The sequence below is a fragment of the Bolinopsis microptera genome, chromosome 6 (assembly GCF_026151205.1).
Source record: "Bolinopsis microptera isolate Bmic1 chromosome 6, MBARI_Bmic_1.0, whole genome shotgun sequence".
Classification (NCBI taxonomy): domain Eukaryota; kingdom Metazoa; phylum Ctenophora; class Tentaculata; order Lobata; family Bolinopsidae; genus Bolinopsis; species Bolinopsis microptera.
Window position 1 is genome coordinate 17,409,471 of NC_087077.1, and position 19,727 is coordinate 17,429,197.

The following is a 19,727-nucleotide window of genomic DNA, read 5'->3' on the forward strand; positions in this document are numbered from 1 at the left end:
TTCAACAACTAAATATGGAAACAAATGCTGTTTTCCATGTTTCAGTTAAGTCACCATATATTCAACACATCCCTTAAATACATAACTGCATGGAAAAATGAACTCTTTTCAGACCACGGTTTTTATATTGCATATAAATTGTACTGTACTTATTAAGTACTGATATCTGGATATTATCCGGTTGGAAGAGACAAGGACAAGTGAAACAAGGAAGTTAGGAGTAAGGGCAAATTTTCGGCGTCAACGCCATCTTCAGGCTAAAATTGTTATAAATGTTAGTATATAATAAATGCTTCTATACTAGTTAAAATGCTAAATTAAAATTTACACACACTGAATACAGGTTACATCAAATGGTATTGTACATTACATTGAAAATAGTGATGTACACATGTTTTACACTCTGTCCAAGTACATAATATCTACTGAACAGCAGGGTCGTGTGCTATTTGTTTAAATTTGTCTTTGAATATGTTGTAAAAGAAATCCCTTAAGCTTCTCGCACTCTTCTTTGTTATTGATACTAGGTTTAAATAAATTAATGTAGTAAGCTTCTGTCACTTTACGTTTAATGGTGCTATATAAGTTAATTTCTAAAATATCGAAGGAAATATCTGGTTCTATGTTATCGTGAAACTCTGAATAATGAGCAGCCAACGCATTATCAGGATAGGTTAAAGGCCTGTTGACTGCTCTTCGATGCTCTGAAAATCTATCGTGTGCTGTTCTACTCGTTTCCCCTATATATAGCTCTTGACATAATTTACACGTAACTTTGTATATGACACATTTTGGTTTGCAGTCGTGATTTGTTGTGATGAGTGGACATATGATACAGTTTGGTATGGTGCAGTGTGGTTTGTCGTGTGGTCGTGATGAACATAAGATCTCTGAGAGTTTCTTACCTGGTGTGAATATGAATTTGACTGGTAAGTTGTGTGAGAGGGCAAATTGAGTGACTTCTTTGGAAAATGGCTCGTTGATGAATGGTAGAGTGCATGTTACGTGGTCGGTATCTTGTATGTTTGATGATGAAGGGTTATGACGTGTTGTAGGTGAGAGAGGGTGAAGTCGTCCTGTTTTGTTTATACGTCGTGGGTCTTGGTAACCGTTGTTGACCAACAAGTTGTCTACTATCTTCATGGACTCTTCTTTATACTCTGGTGTTGATGAGCAAAAAGCAGCCGTTTTGTAGAAGTTCTTGATTGTGGCTACTTTAGTTCCCTCATTGTGGTGGCTGTTGGCGTGCAGTGTGATATTCTTTTTCTGCTTCTTTCTGTAGAATTTGTGGTGTAGTGTTCCCTGTTCGTCGATCTTTATCTGGGTGTCGAGGAATGGGGTGAAATCCTGACGGCTTTCCGGATAGTCAATTTCCCATTTGAGCAACTGGTCTGGGTCCTCGTTTGAGATGGACTCCACTATCCTCAGAGCTTCTTCTTTGGAGCTGGCTAGACTCCCGGCATCATCCACGTATCTCCGGTAGAATGAGACGTGTAAATCAGTGTAAATCGATCTTCTCTCGAACATATATACTCGTACTATCGCTCCTATTGGTGATGGTTGGCACCCCATGAAGAGACCAATTTTCTGGAGGTAGAGTCTTGAGTGATATGTAAAGTATGAGTTGGTGAAGACGAATTCAAGGATCTTGTGGATGTGCGTGAGTGTTAGACCCCAGGTGTCGAGGTCTTCCCAATGTTCTTCGGTGAGTGTAATGAGGTCTTGAATGCAGCCACTGATGTTGATGTTTGTGTACAGTGCTGTGACGTCAGCTGTGAAGAATGAGAGACCTGAGAGTTGTTGATGTGACATGTTTTGAAGCTCTTCTAGGTGAGTGTGTATATTGCTCAGGTGAGATGGAACATGATTAAGCAGAGGAGATAGAATAGATTTAACAATCCAAGCAAGCTTCTCAGAAGGGGAATTTATACAAGACACAATTGGACGTATTTTACAATTAGAAATAATATCTACATCTGAAACTAAGACATTACAATCAAATTTATGAGTTTTCTGTATTAAATAAATAGTCGGTAGTTGGGTATTATGTGATTTAAATAAGTCTACTGTTTTGCTGTCATAATTACACATCCTACTTATCTCTGTCCATAACACATTACTTTCACCACACTGCACCATACCAAACTGTATCATATGTCCACTCATCACAACAAATCACGACTGCAAACCAAAATGTGTCATATACAAAGTTACGTGTAAATTATGTCAAGAGCTATATATAGGGGAAACGAGTAGAACAGCACACGATAGATTTTCAGAGCATCGAAGAGCAGTCAACAGGCCTTTAACCTATCCTGATAATGCGTTGGCTGCTCATTATTCAGAGTTTCACGATAACATAGAACCAGATATTTCCTTCGATATTTTAGAAATTAACTTATATAGCACCATTAAACGTAAAGTGACAGAAGCTTACTACATTAATTTATTTAAACCTAGTATCAATAACAAAGAAGAGTGCGAGAAGCTTAAGGGATTTCTTTTACAACATATTCAAAGACAAATTTAAACAAATAGCACACGACCCTGCTGTTCAGTAGATATTATGTACTTGGACAGAGTGTAAAACATGTGTACATCACTATTTTCAATGTAATGTACAATACCATTTGATGTAACCTGTATTCAGTGTGTGTAAATTTTAATTTAGCATTTTAACTAGTATAGAAGCATTTATTATATACTAACATTTATAACAATTTTAGCCTGAAGATGGCGTTGACGCCGAAAATTTGCCCTTACTCCTAACTTCCTTGTTTCACTTGTCCTTGTCTCTTCCAACCGGATAATATCCAGATATCAGTACTTAATAAGTACAGTACAATTTATATGCAATATAAAAACCGTGGTCTGAAAAGAGTTCATTTTTCCATGCAGTTATGTATTTAAGGGATGTGTTGAATATATGGTGACTTAACTGAAACATGGAAAACAGCATTTGTTTCCATATTTAGTTGTTGAAGAAAGGGTCGAAGCAGATCCTCTAAATTATCGACCAGTATTTCTGACCAGTATTCTTTGTAAATTTTGTTTTACTAAAAACACATTATGAACTACTTGAAGGACAGTATTTCTGAGTATATTATCAGGAAACCAGACAATATTGAAGATTTAGATTTAAATATTGACCCCTTTGGCTAGAGAATAGTTTCTTAGATATTTTGGACAGTTTTTGATATTGGTAATTAAATGTTAAGATTAGATTAGAAAAAAATTTTGTTTTACTGTAATATTTAGGCCCGTGGCCAGTTTTCAAAGTATATTATTAGAAAAAAAGGGTAAGATTTAACCTATTGAGAACAGTCATTGCTCTTAGTAGGAAATGATTCTATTGAGGAGAAAGAGGTTGAAAAGTAGTAGTGCAGTAAAAATAGCAGACTTAGATATAAATTTAGAGCCTTATGTGACTTACTTGACTTACTTGACTTAAGGCGGGTAGTATTCCCGAGATCCATTGACAACAGTTCTCCACAGCTTTCTGTCCTCCATCAGTCTAGCTATCTCATCTACTAATTTCAGCCCAGTATCTGCTTTTAGGTTATCTAGTAGTGTTAGGTAAGGTCGCCCCCTGTTAGTATGCCCATGACTCGGCTTCCAGAGGATTTGAAAATTTGCCCTTACTCCTAACTTCCTTGTTTCACTTGTCCTTGTCTCTTCCAACCGGATAATATCCAGATATCAGTATTTCAATCATGAGACTAATAAACAGCGAACTACTCCGTTATTTGATACTTATTAAGTAATTCGCTAATCACAATACGCTGATCTTCAAAATTCGCTCTTCACACTTGACTTGTAGAATTTGTAGCGCAATGAAGTATTTAACTGGGCCACACCAGGCATCAAAAATGTTAATTGCAACCAAAATCAAAGCAATACCTTTTATTGTTTACCTGTCACGCCAATCCCAATACTGAATACGCAGCACTCTTTTCGAGCTTCTTGCATTATACGTGAGTAGTGAGCTTCTTGCATTATACGTGAGGAGCGAGCAATAGACTAGCACGCTAGTTAATGCACTATTGTGCAGCTACGAGCTGTGTTAACAGGTGATACTCGTAAAATATCGGTTCCATATATTCCACAGGACCGTCGACGAGTCCAACTAGGCGCGCGTCCTGGTAGGTTATAAACCTACAACGAGCTGTGAAGAATTGACATTGTCACTCAATAAATAGTTGATTTCTAATTTCTAGATGAGAATTTTTGTTGTAGGTACGTTTATAACCTACCAAACGCGCGCCGAGTTTTGTAGGTTTATAACTATAACTTACCAGGACGCGCGCCGAGTGGACTCGTCGACGAAATATTTTACGAGTATTACTCGTTAAGCCGTATTGGACTCGTCGACGGTCTTCTATTTGAAACAAATATTTTACGAGTATCTTTGTAGTTGCTCTATCTAGAGCCCTTGCGCTTGCAGTAGCGCGCGCCTGCCTCACGGCGGGCGCCGTGAGACTTGTGAAACAAGCGCGCCCGAAGTGGCGCGAAAGCACATGGTTAGGTGAATCTTTGTAGCGCTATGCACTACTAGACTGGGCCGCGCCGCGCATCAAATAATTCTTCTTGCAACCGGTAGATCATCAAAATGCACCACTGTGCTTCACCTTGTAGCGCAATGCGTTACTAGATCGGCGAGATGCGCTACTGTGCCGCGCCGCCATGAATTGACATCGTCAATCTTCTCGAAATGATAGCAAGTGCTACGAAGTAGCGCGCGCCAGACCATTGACAATGGTCAACAATGGTCAAGCACCAACTCAGTTCGCAGGTAAGGTCGAATTTATTTGATTGAGATTGTTCACGGGTGATACTCGTAAAATATTTTTTCCATATATTGGACGCGCGCCATAACTCGGCGCGCGTCCTGGTAGGTTGTAAACCTACTATAGAGATTGTAGCAGTGCAATTACGAAGGTTCTTACGAGATACGGGCCCAGGGGGAGTTACTGGGCCGCGCTCAGCCTGTCATTCCGCCTAATCTCTACAACATTAAAGCCTGGGGTCCTCAGGTAAAAGCCAGGTATTGGTAAGTGCAATGCGTCAAAATTCACTGTTTACAAACCCTAGTTTAGAATTGTTATTATTATTGTTATGTAGTGCGATGCACTACCATAGGCTTTTTTGCTACACGTTGTATAACTTTCTCGTGCACTTTACTTTACTCCGGCCGGCCGGCCTTTTGCGGGTGGAGGCGCGCGAAAAGGGGTTGTTACCAGTGGCGTAACGTTGCCTGTTGGCGCCCCCTGCCGAAAAGGCGCCCCCTGTTGGCGCCCCTCTCCTTTTGGTGCCCCTCCCTAAAATTGAACAAATTAGGCGATTTAAGAGGATACGCCGGTAAAATCTCTAAAAAAGTGTGTATCTAGAGCAAAACGCACAGTTTTGCTAGTACTTAAGTTAAGTTTTCGAAATTGTCCCACATTCGAACGACGATTTGGCGCCCCCCTAAGACGGCGCCCCCCTGCACAGCGGGGTCAGCAGGGCCCTTCGTTACGCCACTGGTTGTTACGTGTGTCATTGTGTCAAGCATCAAATAATGTTTGTCGTTAGTTGAACTAATACGAGGTATAAGTTCGATGAAATGCACCACTGGACCACGCCGAGCCGCGAGGGATTGACATCGTGAATTAACCCTTAGAACTATTTTTCCAATATTGAATATCATCTAATCAGTTCACTCACCGTACCACTTTGTGATTTTCTGATGAATCAGTAACAATAACAGTATCTATTTAATTAATAGTTACTACATACTGGGCGGCACTCAGCCTGTCATTCTGCCAAATCTATATGTTTATGAAAATTATAGCCTGGGGTCCCCAGGTAATCTTTTTAGATGAAATATTTTATTGAGGCATAACACATGTCAACCGGGCGGCAGCTTGGATGATAGTTTTTGGCAGCTGTAATTTTTGGGACAAACGAAAAAATCCTAGAATTTCCACATTAAATTAACGTCAGTTGAACTGTAAATTGAATCAAAAAATATTGCATACTTATCGGCAAACAAAATCAAATACTCAAAAGATTAAACAACTTCTAGTTACCTAGCAACAGTTGGTTATTGTCAAATCCATTTTAAACTAGATAACAATTTAACGTATAAACGTAGGATTATAGGCCTGCTACAAACGCCATAATAAGCTGATAATATAAACCAAGGTTTTTAAAGAATATGTGAGGTTTTAAATAGAATATAAATAATGAGTCGAAAGAAGTCCATAAATATTTACTACCGAAATAAGCTCTCCCCAATAGTCAAGATATTATTTTAAGTAAATAAGGTGGACTGGCATGGTATAAAAATATAAATTACTGGTGATTCGTGTCCATGATAAACTTAGTAATATAATATCAACAAACATCCTATAATTCGTCTTTGACGTCCTCCTTGATGGAGTTAACCTCAGCCTCCTCCTCAGGGTCCGTAGCCTCGTCACCAGCTCCAGCTGACTCAATGTCAGCGTCCTCTGCGAATGCGCTCTCGTCATCTTCAATATCATCTTCTTCTTCATCCTGAAGAGGGGGAAGGTGTTAAGGAGGAAACCAAGTGCTGAGTTTTTTAAGGGATTGCTTAATATTTTATCCTGGATCAGCAATCTCTCCTATCTAGCACCACGGCGAGAGTAATAATAACGTGTAGACTATACACTGTATAGTGACAAATACCGTACCATAAATGATACAAGTTTTAGTACAATTTGTACAATAAAAGGGAAATGTTCTAGAAAGTTCTTACGTCAGCCTCTGCAGCTGCTTCCTCAGCTTCACGTGCTTTTCTTTCGTCTTCCCTCTTCTTCCTCTCAATCTGGAGGAGAGGTCATAAATACTAAATTCTGTCGGAGAAAGAATAGCCGAAATAGTTTGTAATTTCGGGAAAATTACACATTTGCATTGGATGTAAAAATAGCAATCTTACCTCGTCTTTTTCTTCTTTCTTTTCTTTCTCGCCCTTAGCGCTCTCTTCGAATGTTTCCTTGGCAACATTTCTGGCGAAGTCCTCATCGTCAGTTATAAGAATGTTATCAAATATGGAACCTGATTTTACCTGCAGATAAACAGTTAGTTTTTAGTTACAGTTTGGTTTGCCAAGACGTATGGTTAATAGTACTATGTTTACAGTATGTACTGAAGGGTATGGGCGTGGACGTGAAAAGTTCATGGAACTGGCAAAACTTTTGCTCGATTCAGATTTTACTGCTAAGTATGTGATTCACAATTTGATCACAAGAAATGGAAGACTGTGTTAGCTGTTTTTACCTGCCAGATATCAATTCCGACATATTTGATGTCCTTCTGTAGATACAATTTATCATCCTCGAAGTATTTAGGGTTAGCGATCATAGCTGGTTCCCACTCTCCTTGGTAGTTAGCATTATCGATCTGTTTTGGTCTCCATTCTCCCTTGAAATCAGGGTTATCAATAACAGGGGGTTCCCATTCACCGTCCATATCATCATCCCAATCAGCTGGTTTCTTAGCGTCTGGGTCGGGAATAGTCTCGGGTTGTTCCCAGTCCTGAAACAAGGACGACTCTTCAAAACTTTGTAACTTTTAAATCATTTTAAAGTTTAAATGTTTGTTACCCAAACTTTGATCATGTTCTCAGTCAACATATTTACAGATTAACACGCGCAGTGAAAAGTACAAACCTCTGGTTTTACGTCCTCGGGATCGTCAAGGAAAGGATTATCATCCCAATCTTCAGGCTGGGTAGCGTCAGGGTCGGGGGTCTCTTTTGGTTCCAGGAAATCCCAATCTTCCTCTAGTTTACCGCTCTGTTCTTTCTTGTTATCGATTCTTACTTCGTATGTGTTATCAGCTCGTACGATAAGAGTATACAAATGTGTTAGTTCGTCGTCCTGGGAAATAACGAAATATTGGTCATGTCAAGCTAAAACCTGGAATATTCCAGAATAGTAGCGCGCGATATAAACGCGCGTGAAAGTTTAGAAAGGAGTGTGCGCGGTCTACATAAAATGTGCTGCGCGCGACGAATACGCAGTAAAACTCCACAATATTGTGACGGATGCTATAATTGTGTGCCAAAGGTGAAAATTCGTCAGAATACAGAATATCGAACATGTAACCGATCACAACTTTAGTCAATAGGTTAAGCGCTGCTCTTATATGTATAAGTCGTAGACTTATATCCGACAAAATTAGTACAAATCGAGCCTCAATTTCAATGCAAACGTTTCTCAAATTGACTGGTCAATGTATGTATAATTGCTATAATAATTTCTTTACCGAATTGTTCATTTGAAAAACAGTAAACCTAAAAAACTGCATAAATACTCACTTTGCATCTGATTTCTTTCTTAAGGAGTAGGTTATTTCCTCTATAGTTAAAGATAACATGTACACGTCGGGCACTCGGGCCGCAGATATCGGGTCCTGAAACACAGTAAATTAGAAACAGTTAAATTTAGTTACAATAGAGATATAGACTCTGCAACATTATATCATTGTAATACTTTCTTTAAATCCAGTATACACTAGCAATTCCTGCTAATTTAGTGCTCATCAGAATGAAATGGTAATCTCACAAATTACTAAAAACCAGAACAACTGTGGTTACTGCACAGAAATACAGAATACTGCTATACTAAGAAATTATATACAGTTTAGTGCAAGATACGGATAAAATGAGCATATTTTGTAATATTACATAGTGGGCTTATAAAGCACTATAAATATTTTTGTTAATTCTAAAACATGGGAAGGAATAGTTTTAAGTGGGATCAGTAACTGTATTAGCCAATAAAAAGAAACACTTTTCTTGCTTCCATTCTACCGCTCGGGACACAAGCTAAACGGTTAAACCTACAATTCTGTGCTCCGTAATCCAATTTGTCCTAACTCGGCAAGATACGGAATCTAAAGAGACACGCAATATTGCTTTGCTTTGTGTTTTCCTTATCTCACGATATATGACACTATAAGGGGTAAGGTAGCATTATATAGGAACCATATTCCAGATAACACTTACAATAAGATCGTGTTGCGGGTGCCGCGTGATGAGGAACACGTGTTTACGGTAGGTTGTATATCAGGTGGTGGTTTAGGTATACATTAAGTAAACTACATACTCAGTGTGTTATTATCGTCTAATTAGTGTATTCTAGTCTAGCTGAATATCTGATTTAATATGCAGCATATGTAATTACACACAGGATGCGCGATATCACAACACTCTCTTATAGGCTACATTTTGAGAGGATGTGTTGAGTTTGACAGTGGAGCTTTACATACATATACAGACTACAGTATACAGTGCATATAACTGTCAAATACCTTCTACTTGTGTCTTGTGACACAAAACACTGCGTTTAAATAAACCAGAATAAGACAACATTATAACATGTATTTTAACATGTATATACTATTTACAATATACATTATACATACATTATAACATGTATAAGGTGATAGTAACTGACAGATCACTAGCCACTATGTTTACAGTACACTGCAATGTAGCCACTGTAAATTACCTCCACTACTACTACTACTACTATGTCGGAACTAAGTCCGATCTACGCCAGATAACCCCCTCCATATATATCCCTGTCCCGCATCAGGGTTCGCAGTTCCTCTTTAGAGTTTGTCCCAACTTCCTTCAGTAACATAGACAAGTAGCTTTGTCTTGGTCGGCCTTGCTGTGCTCTACCATGCATAGGTTCCCTTAAGTCTAAAATCTAAATTACTGGCAAGTAGCACATGATGTCTGATAAAATTGCAATAAAATTAACTTTACAATGCTCTAATAGAACATTGCGTTGAGACAGCACTATTATATGGGCACTATAATAACGAAATGGGATGATAGTGTACTGTGTAGATTGCAGAGATAATGAAATACACAGTACAGTGCGCGGTTACACAATGTGTACTGTGTAGATTGCAGAGATAATGAAATACACAGTACAGTGCGCGGTTACACAATGTGTACTGTGTAGATTGCAGAGATAATGAAATACACAGTACAGTGCGCGGTTACACAATGTGTACTGTGTAGATTGCAGAGATAATGAAATACACAGTACAGTGCGCGGTTACACAATGTGTACTGTGTAGATTGCAGAGATAATGAAATACACAGTACAGTGCGCGGTTACACAATGTGTACTGTGTAGATTGCAGAGATAATGAAATACACAGTACAGTGCGCGGTTACACAATGTGTACTGTGTAGCAGTTTAGGAGTAACTCAGCTTAATAAACGAGATAAGCTACAGAGTTGGTCCGCTCTGCTCATATCTAATGAGAACACAGTTGTACATTAGAAATCGTGTTATTCTGCTCAACACTACTCTTTAGTCCATTTAGTTTATGATATAGTGATGAGTATTCGACAGCTGTCAGATAACACGCACAGTTTAGCCTACCCACTTTTAAGGAAATATATTATAGGAAAATGTTAGACCAGAGTCTTAGATATCTCAGATATAATACTGAATAGTGGCTAATTCATTAATTCTGAGTGCTCATATAATTAATATACCAACTCCTCACCACATCATACGATGTTGTGTAACTCAGAGCTATATCGTTCCATTGTGTAAAACTGATTATCACTTTTTAACTACCCCTTATGTACTGCATATGAATATATCCCAACCGAGGCTGAGCACAACAATCCTAACGATGTGAAATATATCCTAATCAGGTGAAACAAGACCTGGACCTCATTACATCAGATAATACCACTCCCCCAATAGTTACCATGACAATGACTTTACAAGGTACGCCACATCAAGCCTCCGCTTTTAGCAACACTACAGTTATAAAGGAGTGTATACCATTGGTAAAGTAAAGTGAATTAGTTGCCTGGTAACCATTGTACTACTATACAAGTAACCATTGTACTACTATAAAAGTAACCTGGTAACCGCTGTACAAGTAACCATTGTACTACTATACAAGTAACCTGGTAACCGCTGTACAAGTAACCTGGTAACCACTGTACAAGTAACCTGGTAACCACTGTGTGATGTGTGGCCCTGTTGGTAAGACACGTAGTTTAGCGACCTCCTCCACCCCACAAAGGACACGTTATATATCATTGTCAATTAAACACGTGGCAGCTAGCAGCACAGTGGGGGCACAGTGCACACGTTGTTTTTACCAGATGTCCTGGACTATTGTATGTAGCTCTAAACTAATTAATGTCAGCCCGGGTGAGAAGTGTTTATTCCTTATATGGTCATGTGTCTAGCCATATAAGGAGCGAGGAAGTGAGCGCCAGGTTGCGTGGTGAGAAGGATATGGTAGTTTATTAAGCTTTACCGGGTAGTAACTAGTGCAGCTGTACAGCTCACCAACTTGCAGTGTAACACTGTGCTACGTGTTTAGTGCGATAAATAACGTGTAACATCGAATATTATACCGCCAAACTCCCAAATGAGTTAAATTATGTGACACACTCCCATCGCTACAACAACAACGTTTTATACTATTTATTTTAGGTCTTCTGTGTTGATCTTAAGAAGCAACTAAATTCTCATAATTAATTCCACGTCGGCCACATATGTTGTGATTTCTTAGTTCTACATGAACGTGCATCACGACGAAATGTCGACTGTAAACTTACTGACTAATAATATGCTATAATAAACTTGGATAATTGTATGTTAAGAGAATGTATGTTATGTTAAAAAATGGAACGCCTCATAGTCATTGTGTTATCACAGCAACATGTCATAATCTGGGTAGAGACTAAAAGGCCATTAAACTTCACTCTTGATGGAGAGTTATTTCTGCGTGCTTTACTTATTATTTTTTATAAACGCATAGCTGCGGCATTGTAAACAACTGCTTGACAAAAAGGCGGGCTATAGATTCTTCACTGATACTTGATAGTCGAGAGAAGTAAGAACACGTTTATTTTGAGTTTTGCATTCCGACTAGCTCCCCGGTCATGTAGAAGGGAAATAATGTAGTAAAGATTTCGAAAACGTACCTTGAGCATTAAATGTTAAAGAAATGTTACTTGGCTGCGGCTAGAAAAGAAATCTAATATAGGCAGAGTATGATTTAATGCATTAGAAGCAAGCATGGTGCGTGAAATCAGAAATTGCCTCTAAAACTTTTAACAAGTTGATTGATTTTGATTTTTCTGCTTTCTTGCATACTTGGCTTGATGGCATTTAGGGGTCGGTCATTACACAATATACATCCTCAAATGGGATAAAATCTAGAAAATTCTGACGGCATAGACTTTTTAATATTACTCTATAACATAATTTCAATAAGGTACTCAGTGCGCCTTAGAATTGAGCTACGAAACAAGTTTAAAACAAGTCAATGGTTAAGTGTGGTTTTACTAAAGTTATTACTCGGGATCCTTGCTGCACGGGGATGTAAATGATATACCAAACTTCATCATTTTAAAAAGAAGCGAATTGTAATTGTTAAGAAACTTACCGAACATTATGTTATAAGGTGCGTCTCCATGGAGATCTGTAGGGTTGAGACTAGAAGGGAAGAGTTTAAGGTAACCACCTCCGCAGTCTATTTTCTGCTCGTGTTTTACACTGAACTGTACGACTAGTGTTTTGCCTTCAGTGCTCTCCACTGGGGTGGTGAGAGCTGCGGAGACGCCGTAAAATCGGGCATTCTCCAGAGTTTTCAAACCTGAAACGTTTCAATTATCACAATCGTAGACCATACTAATATATTTTAAGGGAAAGAATGACAAAGTGCTCGCAGAGAAACAGAGATGTAGATGATGAGAGTTTAAAATAAATTTCAAACCTGTATCTTTAGCTTCGTCATGGAAGAATTCTCCGGCGCTGAGTCCGAGTTTACCGAAAGTTTTACCCTCGTGTTCAGATTGGATCCACCTGCTTGACCAAGCATCTCCATCTGAAAGTGAGCGATGTCAAGTCAAAAAGAAGGAAAAACACATCCTTCTCGAACTACGTAACTGTTAGAGAAATGGGAAGCTAGTCACGAAAATACAAATTCCTTGCAAATTGCAAGACTACAGAAGCATAGTGATACAGAAGACTACAGTGATACAGAAGACTACAGTGATACAGAAGACTACAGAAGCATAGTGATACAGAAGACTACAGAAGACTACAGAAGCATAGTGGTATCAGTTCATGGTGTGAGGAGTCAAGAAGAAAAGAAAGTAACAAAAACGGTTGCTGACACAGCATTTGGACTTATACCTAGTATGACCTCTTATGAGTGCCGTTAAATTATTAACAGGAAAATTGTCTTAATTTTGGTTGATCAAATGTTTTATATCAAATGTTGATTTCTTAAAGATAGGTGTATATTTTTGCTATTATTTATATGAAAGGGGAGGTACAGATAGAGTACCAAACCTGATTGTGTATATTTGGTTGCAACTCCGGTAAATGATGAAACATGTCTCTTATGAGAGTGATACCGTGAGTTGCTTCCTTTTTTTTTTTTTTAGACTACAGAACTTCAAGATTACCTGCAAAGTCTTCTCTGAGGTACACAGTGGGGTCTGAACATACTACTAGTAGTAGACTTGACAAGGCTAAAACTAAACGGGCCATGATAGAAGAAATGCAAAATAACAACACTAATTCTCCAACTGAGCAAGTTCCGCGAGAAGTATCTTTCAAAAGGAGTATGTGGTCCGCACGGATTGGCCAATTTTTATCCAACGCTAATTTCAATACTAGTAATTGCGTTTATGTTATGAGGCGCGCTATTATACTCATCGACTTGCGCGGCGCAAGATTCACTTCGAAATTTAAAAAAATTATAGGTAGTATTATAATATAGTAAGCAGTGAAACATTAATTTTAATAAAATGAACGGATTTTGAGTTTTTGATTACTGTCACCAAGATGTAAATCAGATCGAACGAGGAATTAGATCGAACGAGAAATTAGATAGAACGAGAAATTAGATCAAATAAAACGAGAAATTAGATCGAACTGCGAACGGCGTTTCAATTCGATATGATTTACATCTTGGTGACAGTTACTGTTACAAATTCGATCTAATTTGTAATTTCTCGTTCGATCTAATTTCTCGTTCGATCTAATTTACATCTTGGTGACAGTAATACTCAAGTTAAGATAAAAGGTGATATTAGTATAAATGGTACGTAACACGTAAGGTCTGAAGTTGTTTGGAGGACTTCGCCGCTTCGACGCGCCGCGCAAACTAGCATTCTTACTTCGCATCGATCTCGATGCATTGCAGAGCAACGATCTCGATGGATTGACATCGTCAATCAAAAAGTTGTATGTTGTGGTTCAATTCAATATTATATTTATAGCCAAATCAAAAATGACACATTACAAACCAATCACCAATATGCAATACAACTGTGATTTCACAATCAAATTCATATTAAATTAAATTTTTCAAAAATTTGCATGTGTGATACGTACTTCAAATCATTATTTTAAAAGTTGAATTCAGTCAAAAATGAATGACGCCGCGCACTGTGATACTCATAAGCGGACAACTGCAAACTGTGAAATTTACTGGGCGGTGCTCAGCCTGTCATTCCGCCGAATCTTTATTGTTTATTAACATAATAGCCTGGGGTCCCCAGGTAACTGTGAAATCAGAACAACAAACTATTACTGGGCCGCGCTCAGCCTAGGTCATTCCGCTTAATCTCTATTCGTTTATGAACATGATAACCTGGGGTCCCCAGGTAAAAATCGAGCTCGCTTAAATATTTAATATAGTTTTAGGCAACGATACTTTTATTACTATGTATATATTTTACCAAAACCCATAATCATGGGTAGAGTGGACCGCTGCCAGTGTCTCTCTTTCCCAAACAAAAGGAAATGATATTAATTTGATTGACCGTTCTCAAATGCAAAATGATACCGAGAATGAAATCGGTCGCTCGCTTTTCCCATTCATTCACGGCTTACGAATTGTATAAATAAGTTTCGATTGATTACATCAATCAGATGCTGTAAAAATCTCTTTGGGTTGCGTTCGGGTCGATACCTAGTATTTCGGGGTAAGGGACAAGGGTGGTAATTATTACTTATTGAACAAGTTGAAGTTTATTGAATATTCATTGCCGAGTACAGCTGCCTTTGGGTAGTTCTTCTTAATCTATTATACAATTGTAAATGAATGGGAAAAGCGAGCGACCGATTTCATTCTCGGTATCATTTTGCATTTGAGAACGGTCAATCAAATTAATATCATTTCCTTTTGTTTGGGAAAGAGAGACACTGGCAGCGGTCCACTCTACCCATGATTATGGGTTTTGGTAAAATATCATTTCTTTTTGATTATAATGTCAGGGTACTTTATAAAGTCGAAATATAAACTGATATCTTCATTAATAAGGAGGAAGTTTCAACGATTTCGAAATTTTTCCTTTAAAAACATTTCCTTGTGTTTAGGTGTTAGGGAAGCATATCGGTCGATCACTGACTGAATATGCCACTTAATACTCATTCAAGTTGGCATTAAATTCATATATAATGACATTAAACTGTCGTGGCAAAGCAGAATTTGTTGGAAATCATGAATGAGCAAAATTCTCACCTTTCGCACGTGCAAACTTTGAGCGGACGTTGCGTGCGCATCCAATACTGAATCGCTGTAAAATTTTGCATGTAATTGTTTTATATATAGCTTGATAAGCATGCAAAGTTTCAAAGTATTTCAAGAAGAACTGTAATCACAACGGCACTCTAAAGTTGACAGAAAATGACGAAAACAGCAATTTTCAGTGATTTTAGTAATTTTCTATCAATTTGGGCGTGTCCCCACGTGTGCAACTTTTCGATTTTCAACTTTAAAACTAGCCTAATGCACAATTTATACCTATAGGAAGCAGAACTGAGCTCCACAACCCAAGGCATGGCCCAACACCAGAGAATACTAAATCGCAAAATTGACGTTTTTATAAAATAATTCTTCAAAAAAGCACAAACTTCAATGACGAATATCTTTATGAAGGAGCAAGCTAGAAAAACTTTTCGGTAGATTTTCAGAATGCTTGAACAATTATCCAAGGTAAAAATTTCCTCAGATTTTGAATAAAATTACTTCTTAATGGTTTAAAATTAATTTTAAAAGTTATTACTTTGTCAAAAATCAAGTTTTAAAAACGGTTAACTTGATGACGTCATCAAGGGGTGTTTATGACGTCAAATAATTTTGGTATACAATGTAAACTAAAGTGTAAACAATTATTTGCAAGACCTGTGGTCGGAAATGGCTGTATCTTTTATACTTTTGAATCTATGGACACTTAAATACAGGCTACAATTGACTGGCAAAGCGTCTATCCCTGAATATGTATATATACATATTCATATATCCCCAGGGATATGGGGATCCAACAATGCACCAAGCACCTGAATGAAAGAAGTAGTTATGATCAATTGTTCAGTACAGAATGCATTATTAGTGCTCTAGAAATCACTCTTGATTACAACATAGCTTCGTTCAACGGTATAACATACCGTCAGGAGCGTGGAGCGGCGATGGGTCCTAAGAACTCATGTGAGTATGCAGATTGTGCGATGGATAAGATCGATTTTAGACACCTATGTCTATGCTGTTGGCGATGTTATTCATACCAAACTTTACTCTAAGCCCAGTGACACCCACTGCTATCTCATCCCCACATCATGTCATAGGAGCCATGTTCTCAAAAACATACCCTATGGTGTGGCGAGGCGAGTGAGGCAGAACAATAGTGAAGACACTAATTTCTTAGAGCAAAGGGAGGTATATACTGGTTACCTTGTAGCCCGTGGTTACCATTCTAGTATTGTAGACGATGCTTTCAACAAATTTAGTGATATAACCAATAGGAAAAACTTGTATGCCCCTAAAAATAAGGATGAGACGACTACTTGTCTAATACCCATGGTGATGGATCAGAATCCAGCACTTCCCAACATGGGGAGCATTATTCACAAGTATAAGCACCTTCTTAATCTCGATCCAGCCTTGATTAAGCTAGTACGTGCTGACAGTGTATTTGTAAGTCACCGAAAGAATCAAACTATCGGTGGCATGCTTGTACACAATAAGTATCGTGCTAGTGGAACTGTAAGCAGTGATAGAGATGGAGAAGCCACTGCTAGTCAATTTCTTGAACCAGACGCTGCAATATTGCCGGCTGTTTGGGAGGCTGACAACGCAGGGTGCCATGCCTGTGGAAAATGCTATGTTTGTAAGCAAAGTTTCCTGTCCCCTTGTTCCAAATTTAGTAGTCACCATTCTAAACAAGTTTTCCCTATTACTAAATATATAACTTGTCAGAGTAATAACCTTATTTATTTAATGGAGTGTAGAACTTGTAAACAGTCGTATGTAGGATATACTACTTCTAATCTCCCTAAGAGATTTTCTAATCATAAGAGCCACATTAAGAAAGGTATCAGAAGTTGTAAGTTAGTAAATCACTTTTTAGATATTGATCATGATTTAGATTTTAGTTCAGTAGCCTTATATAACTCTTCACTTAGTACGCACCTTTCTGTTATTATAGTGGACGCTCTTGAATTTAAACCTGAAATAAGTCAAGCAGATAGGGAAAAGGCCATGGAAGCTAGAGAGGGGTTCTACCAGACCCAATTGAAAACCCTTGAGCGTTATGGGGGTATGAACACCCTCGATAGTAACCACATCCTTTTTAAATCCGCTGGAGCTTAGTGTTTAGTTTATTTATTTTATTTGACATGATCTCAGCCTATTAACCCGTGTTTAGTTTACAATATTGTTATCAGAGACGTGTTATATTCATTACTATTTATATATTTTTACTGCTTGATTCAGAGAAATCTAGCTTTTTCCGAGAAACTAATCTTTAATAGATTAGATAAAATGTACGCAGCCATTCTTTTCGTTTGATTATTACTCAGTATATTTTAGTTTTGTACCGTTTTAAGTCACATAGTTTTGTACGTCTTCCTAAGACTTGTTTTCCTTTCCTAGTTTGTAAGTTATTTTAAAGATTTGTGAATATTCCAGTTGCTTTTAGAACAATTTTATCTCAGATAACGATGTTTAATAAAATGATGCAAAGACTTATTTCGAAGATCTAATCAACACCGACTTTTAATGTGTAGGAGTACAGCTACAAAATATACATATATATATGTATCACGACAATCTATCGTAAAACAGGGGTTCTAGAAAACCCATTTCCCGATGCTCCTGAAACCTGAAACTTTTTTTGCAGTCGATTTGGTCAACGTCTAGACGCCCTGAAAAATTTCAGATCTCTAACTCAATTTTAACATGGTTTTTAAGGCACCTGAATATGGCGATTTTGGGTTTTTTACCGAATTTCGTATAACAGTGCTGGCGAGTATTTTATGCAAATTTCTTTAAAATCTCAACATAACTATTTTTTATTCCTGTCATCTTTGACATCAAATTAGAATGTTTTGAACTGAAAATAAATCTGCTGAACGACTTCCGATGAGTCTTAATGCCTGGAAAACTCCTGCCGGAGGCGGCGGCCTTCGGCCGCCGCCTCCGGCCGGAGTGCACGCTTCGCGTGCACAAAAGAGGCTTGTAACGTGTACCAAAGGGGGTATAATAGTAAAGGGGGTATAATAGTAAAGGGGGTATAATAGTAAAGGGGGTATAATAGTAAAGGGGGTATAATAGTAAATGGGGAACATAGTATACCCACAATAAATGCAACGGTCGTGCTTGCCAGCACTGTGATATATCGTATATCTGATATCGTATGTTTTCCGTACCATTTTACTGACATTGCATCACGGCATCAAATTTTGCATGACTTTCCGCAAAAACCTTAAAAGATATTGGATATACAACTTAAACTTTTTTGACTTAAAAAACAAAAAATAGGCCAAGGTGCAAGGAATAAGAATTTTAGTGCCCAAAATTTGGACCCTCAAGTGGTGCCTTACTTTTAGTCTCTTGAGTCTTGACACTACTCTAGACTGTAAACGGGTTTTTTGGTTTTCTTACTAATATGCAGCATATTATATTACGAAATTTATTGCTTTTTCTTGATATGAAGTCTGCTTTTATATTCCAATCCGTAACTGTAATCAAAGTATGTGTGGCCCCCCCTTTTATATTCCAATCCGTAACTGTAATCAAAGTATGTGTGGCACAATAGCTTTTATATTCCAATCCGTAACTGTAATCAAAGTATGTGTGGCATAATATGCAATAGCTTTCTCATATTTCTTCGGCATGGGGATTCGAAGAAATGGCGGATGATCTTAAATTAATTGATAATGCAGCTAACCACGGTAGTGTTGCTAAAGATATCACAGTGCTGGCAAGCACGACCGTTGCATTTATTGTGGGTATACTATGTTCCCTATTTACTATTATACCCCCTTTACTATTATACCCCTTTTACTATTATACCCCCTTTGGTACACGTTACAAGCCTCTTTTGTGCACGCGAAGCGTGCACTCCGGCCGGAGGCGGCGGCCGAAGGCCGCCGCCTCCGGCAGGAGTTTTCCAGGCATTAAGACTCATCGGAAGTCGTTCAGCAGATTTATTTTTAGTTCAAAACATTCTAATTTGATGTCAAAGATGACAGGAATAAAAAATAGTTATGTTCAGATTTTTAAGAAATTTGCATAAAATACTCGCCAGCACTGTTATACGAAATTCGGTAAAAAACCCAAAATCGCCATATTCAGGTGCCCTAAAAACCATGTTAAAATTGAGTTAGAGATCTGAAATTTTTCAGGGCGTCTGGGTTTTCTAGAAC

General features: G+C 38.0%; 1 protein-coding gene across 1 annotated transcript; it reads right to left on the reverse strand.

The window, feature by feature from the left end:
- Nucleotides 1-5,959: 5,959 nt before the first annotated feature.
- Nucleotides 5,960-13,668, reverse strand: LOC134817650 (calreticulin-like). Its single transcript, XM_063826903.1, has 9 exons — nt 13,478-13,668; nt 12,781-12,891; nt 12,451-12,660; nt 8,324-8,418; nt 7,674-7,883; nt 7,282-7,539; nt 6,941-7,069; nt 6,761-6,829; nt 5,960-6,537 (listed from the first exon to the last, which is right to left on the reverse strand). Exons 1-9 carry the CDS (start codon nt 13,560-13,562, stop codon nt 6,388-6,390), a joined length of 1,317 nt encoding a protein of 438 aa, XP_063682973.1. The 5' UTR covers nt 13,563-13,668; the 3' UTR covers nt 5,960-6,387.
- Nucleotides 13,669-19,727: the final 6,059 nt, after the last annotated feature.

Excerpts from the sequence above, each read along its gene's own strand:
- LOC134817650 (XM_063826903.1), bottom strand. The coding sequence starts at position 13,562 with ATGGCCCGTTTAGTTTTAGCCTTGTCAAGTCTACTACTAGTAGTATGT. Across the intron at positions 12,661-12,780 it reads TGACGAAGCTAAAGATACAG|GTTTGAAAACTCTGGAGAAT; the intron begins GTTTGAAATTTA and ends GAAACGTTTCAG. Across the intron at positions 6,830-6,940 it reads AGAAAGAAGAAAAAGACGAG|ATTGAGAGGAAGAAGAGGGA; the intron begins GTAAGATTGCTA and ends CCTCTCCTCCAG.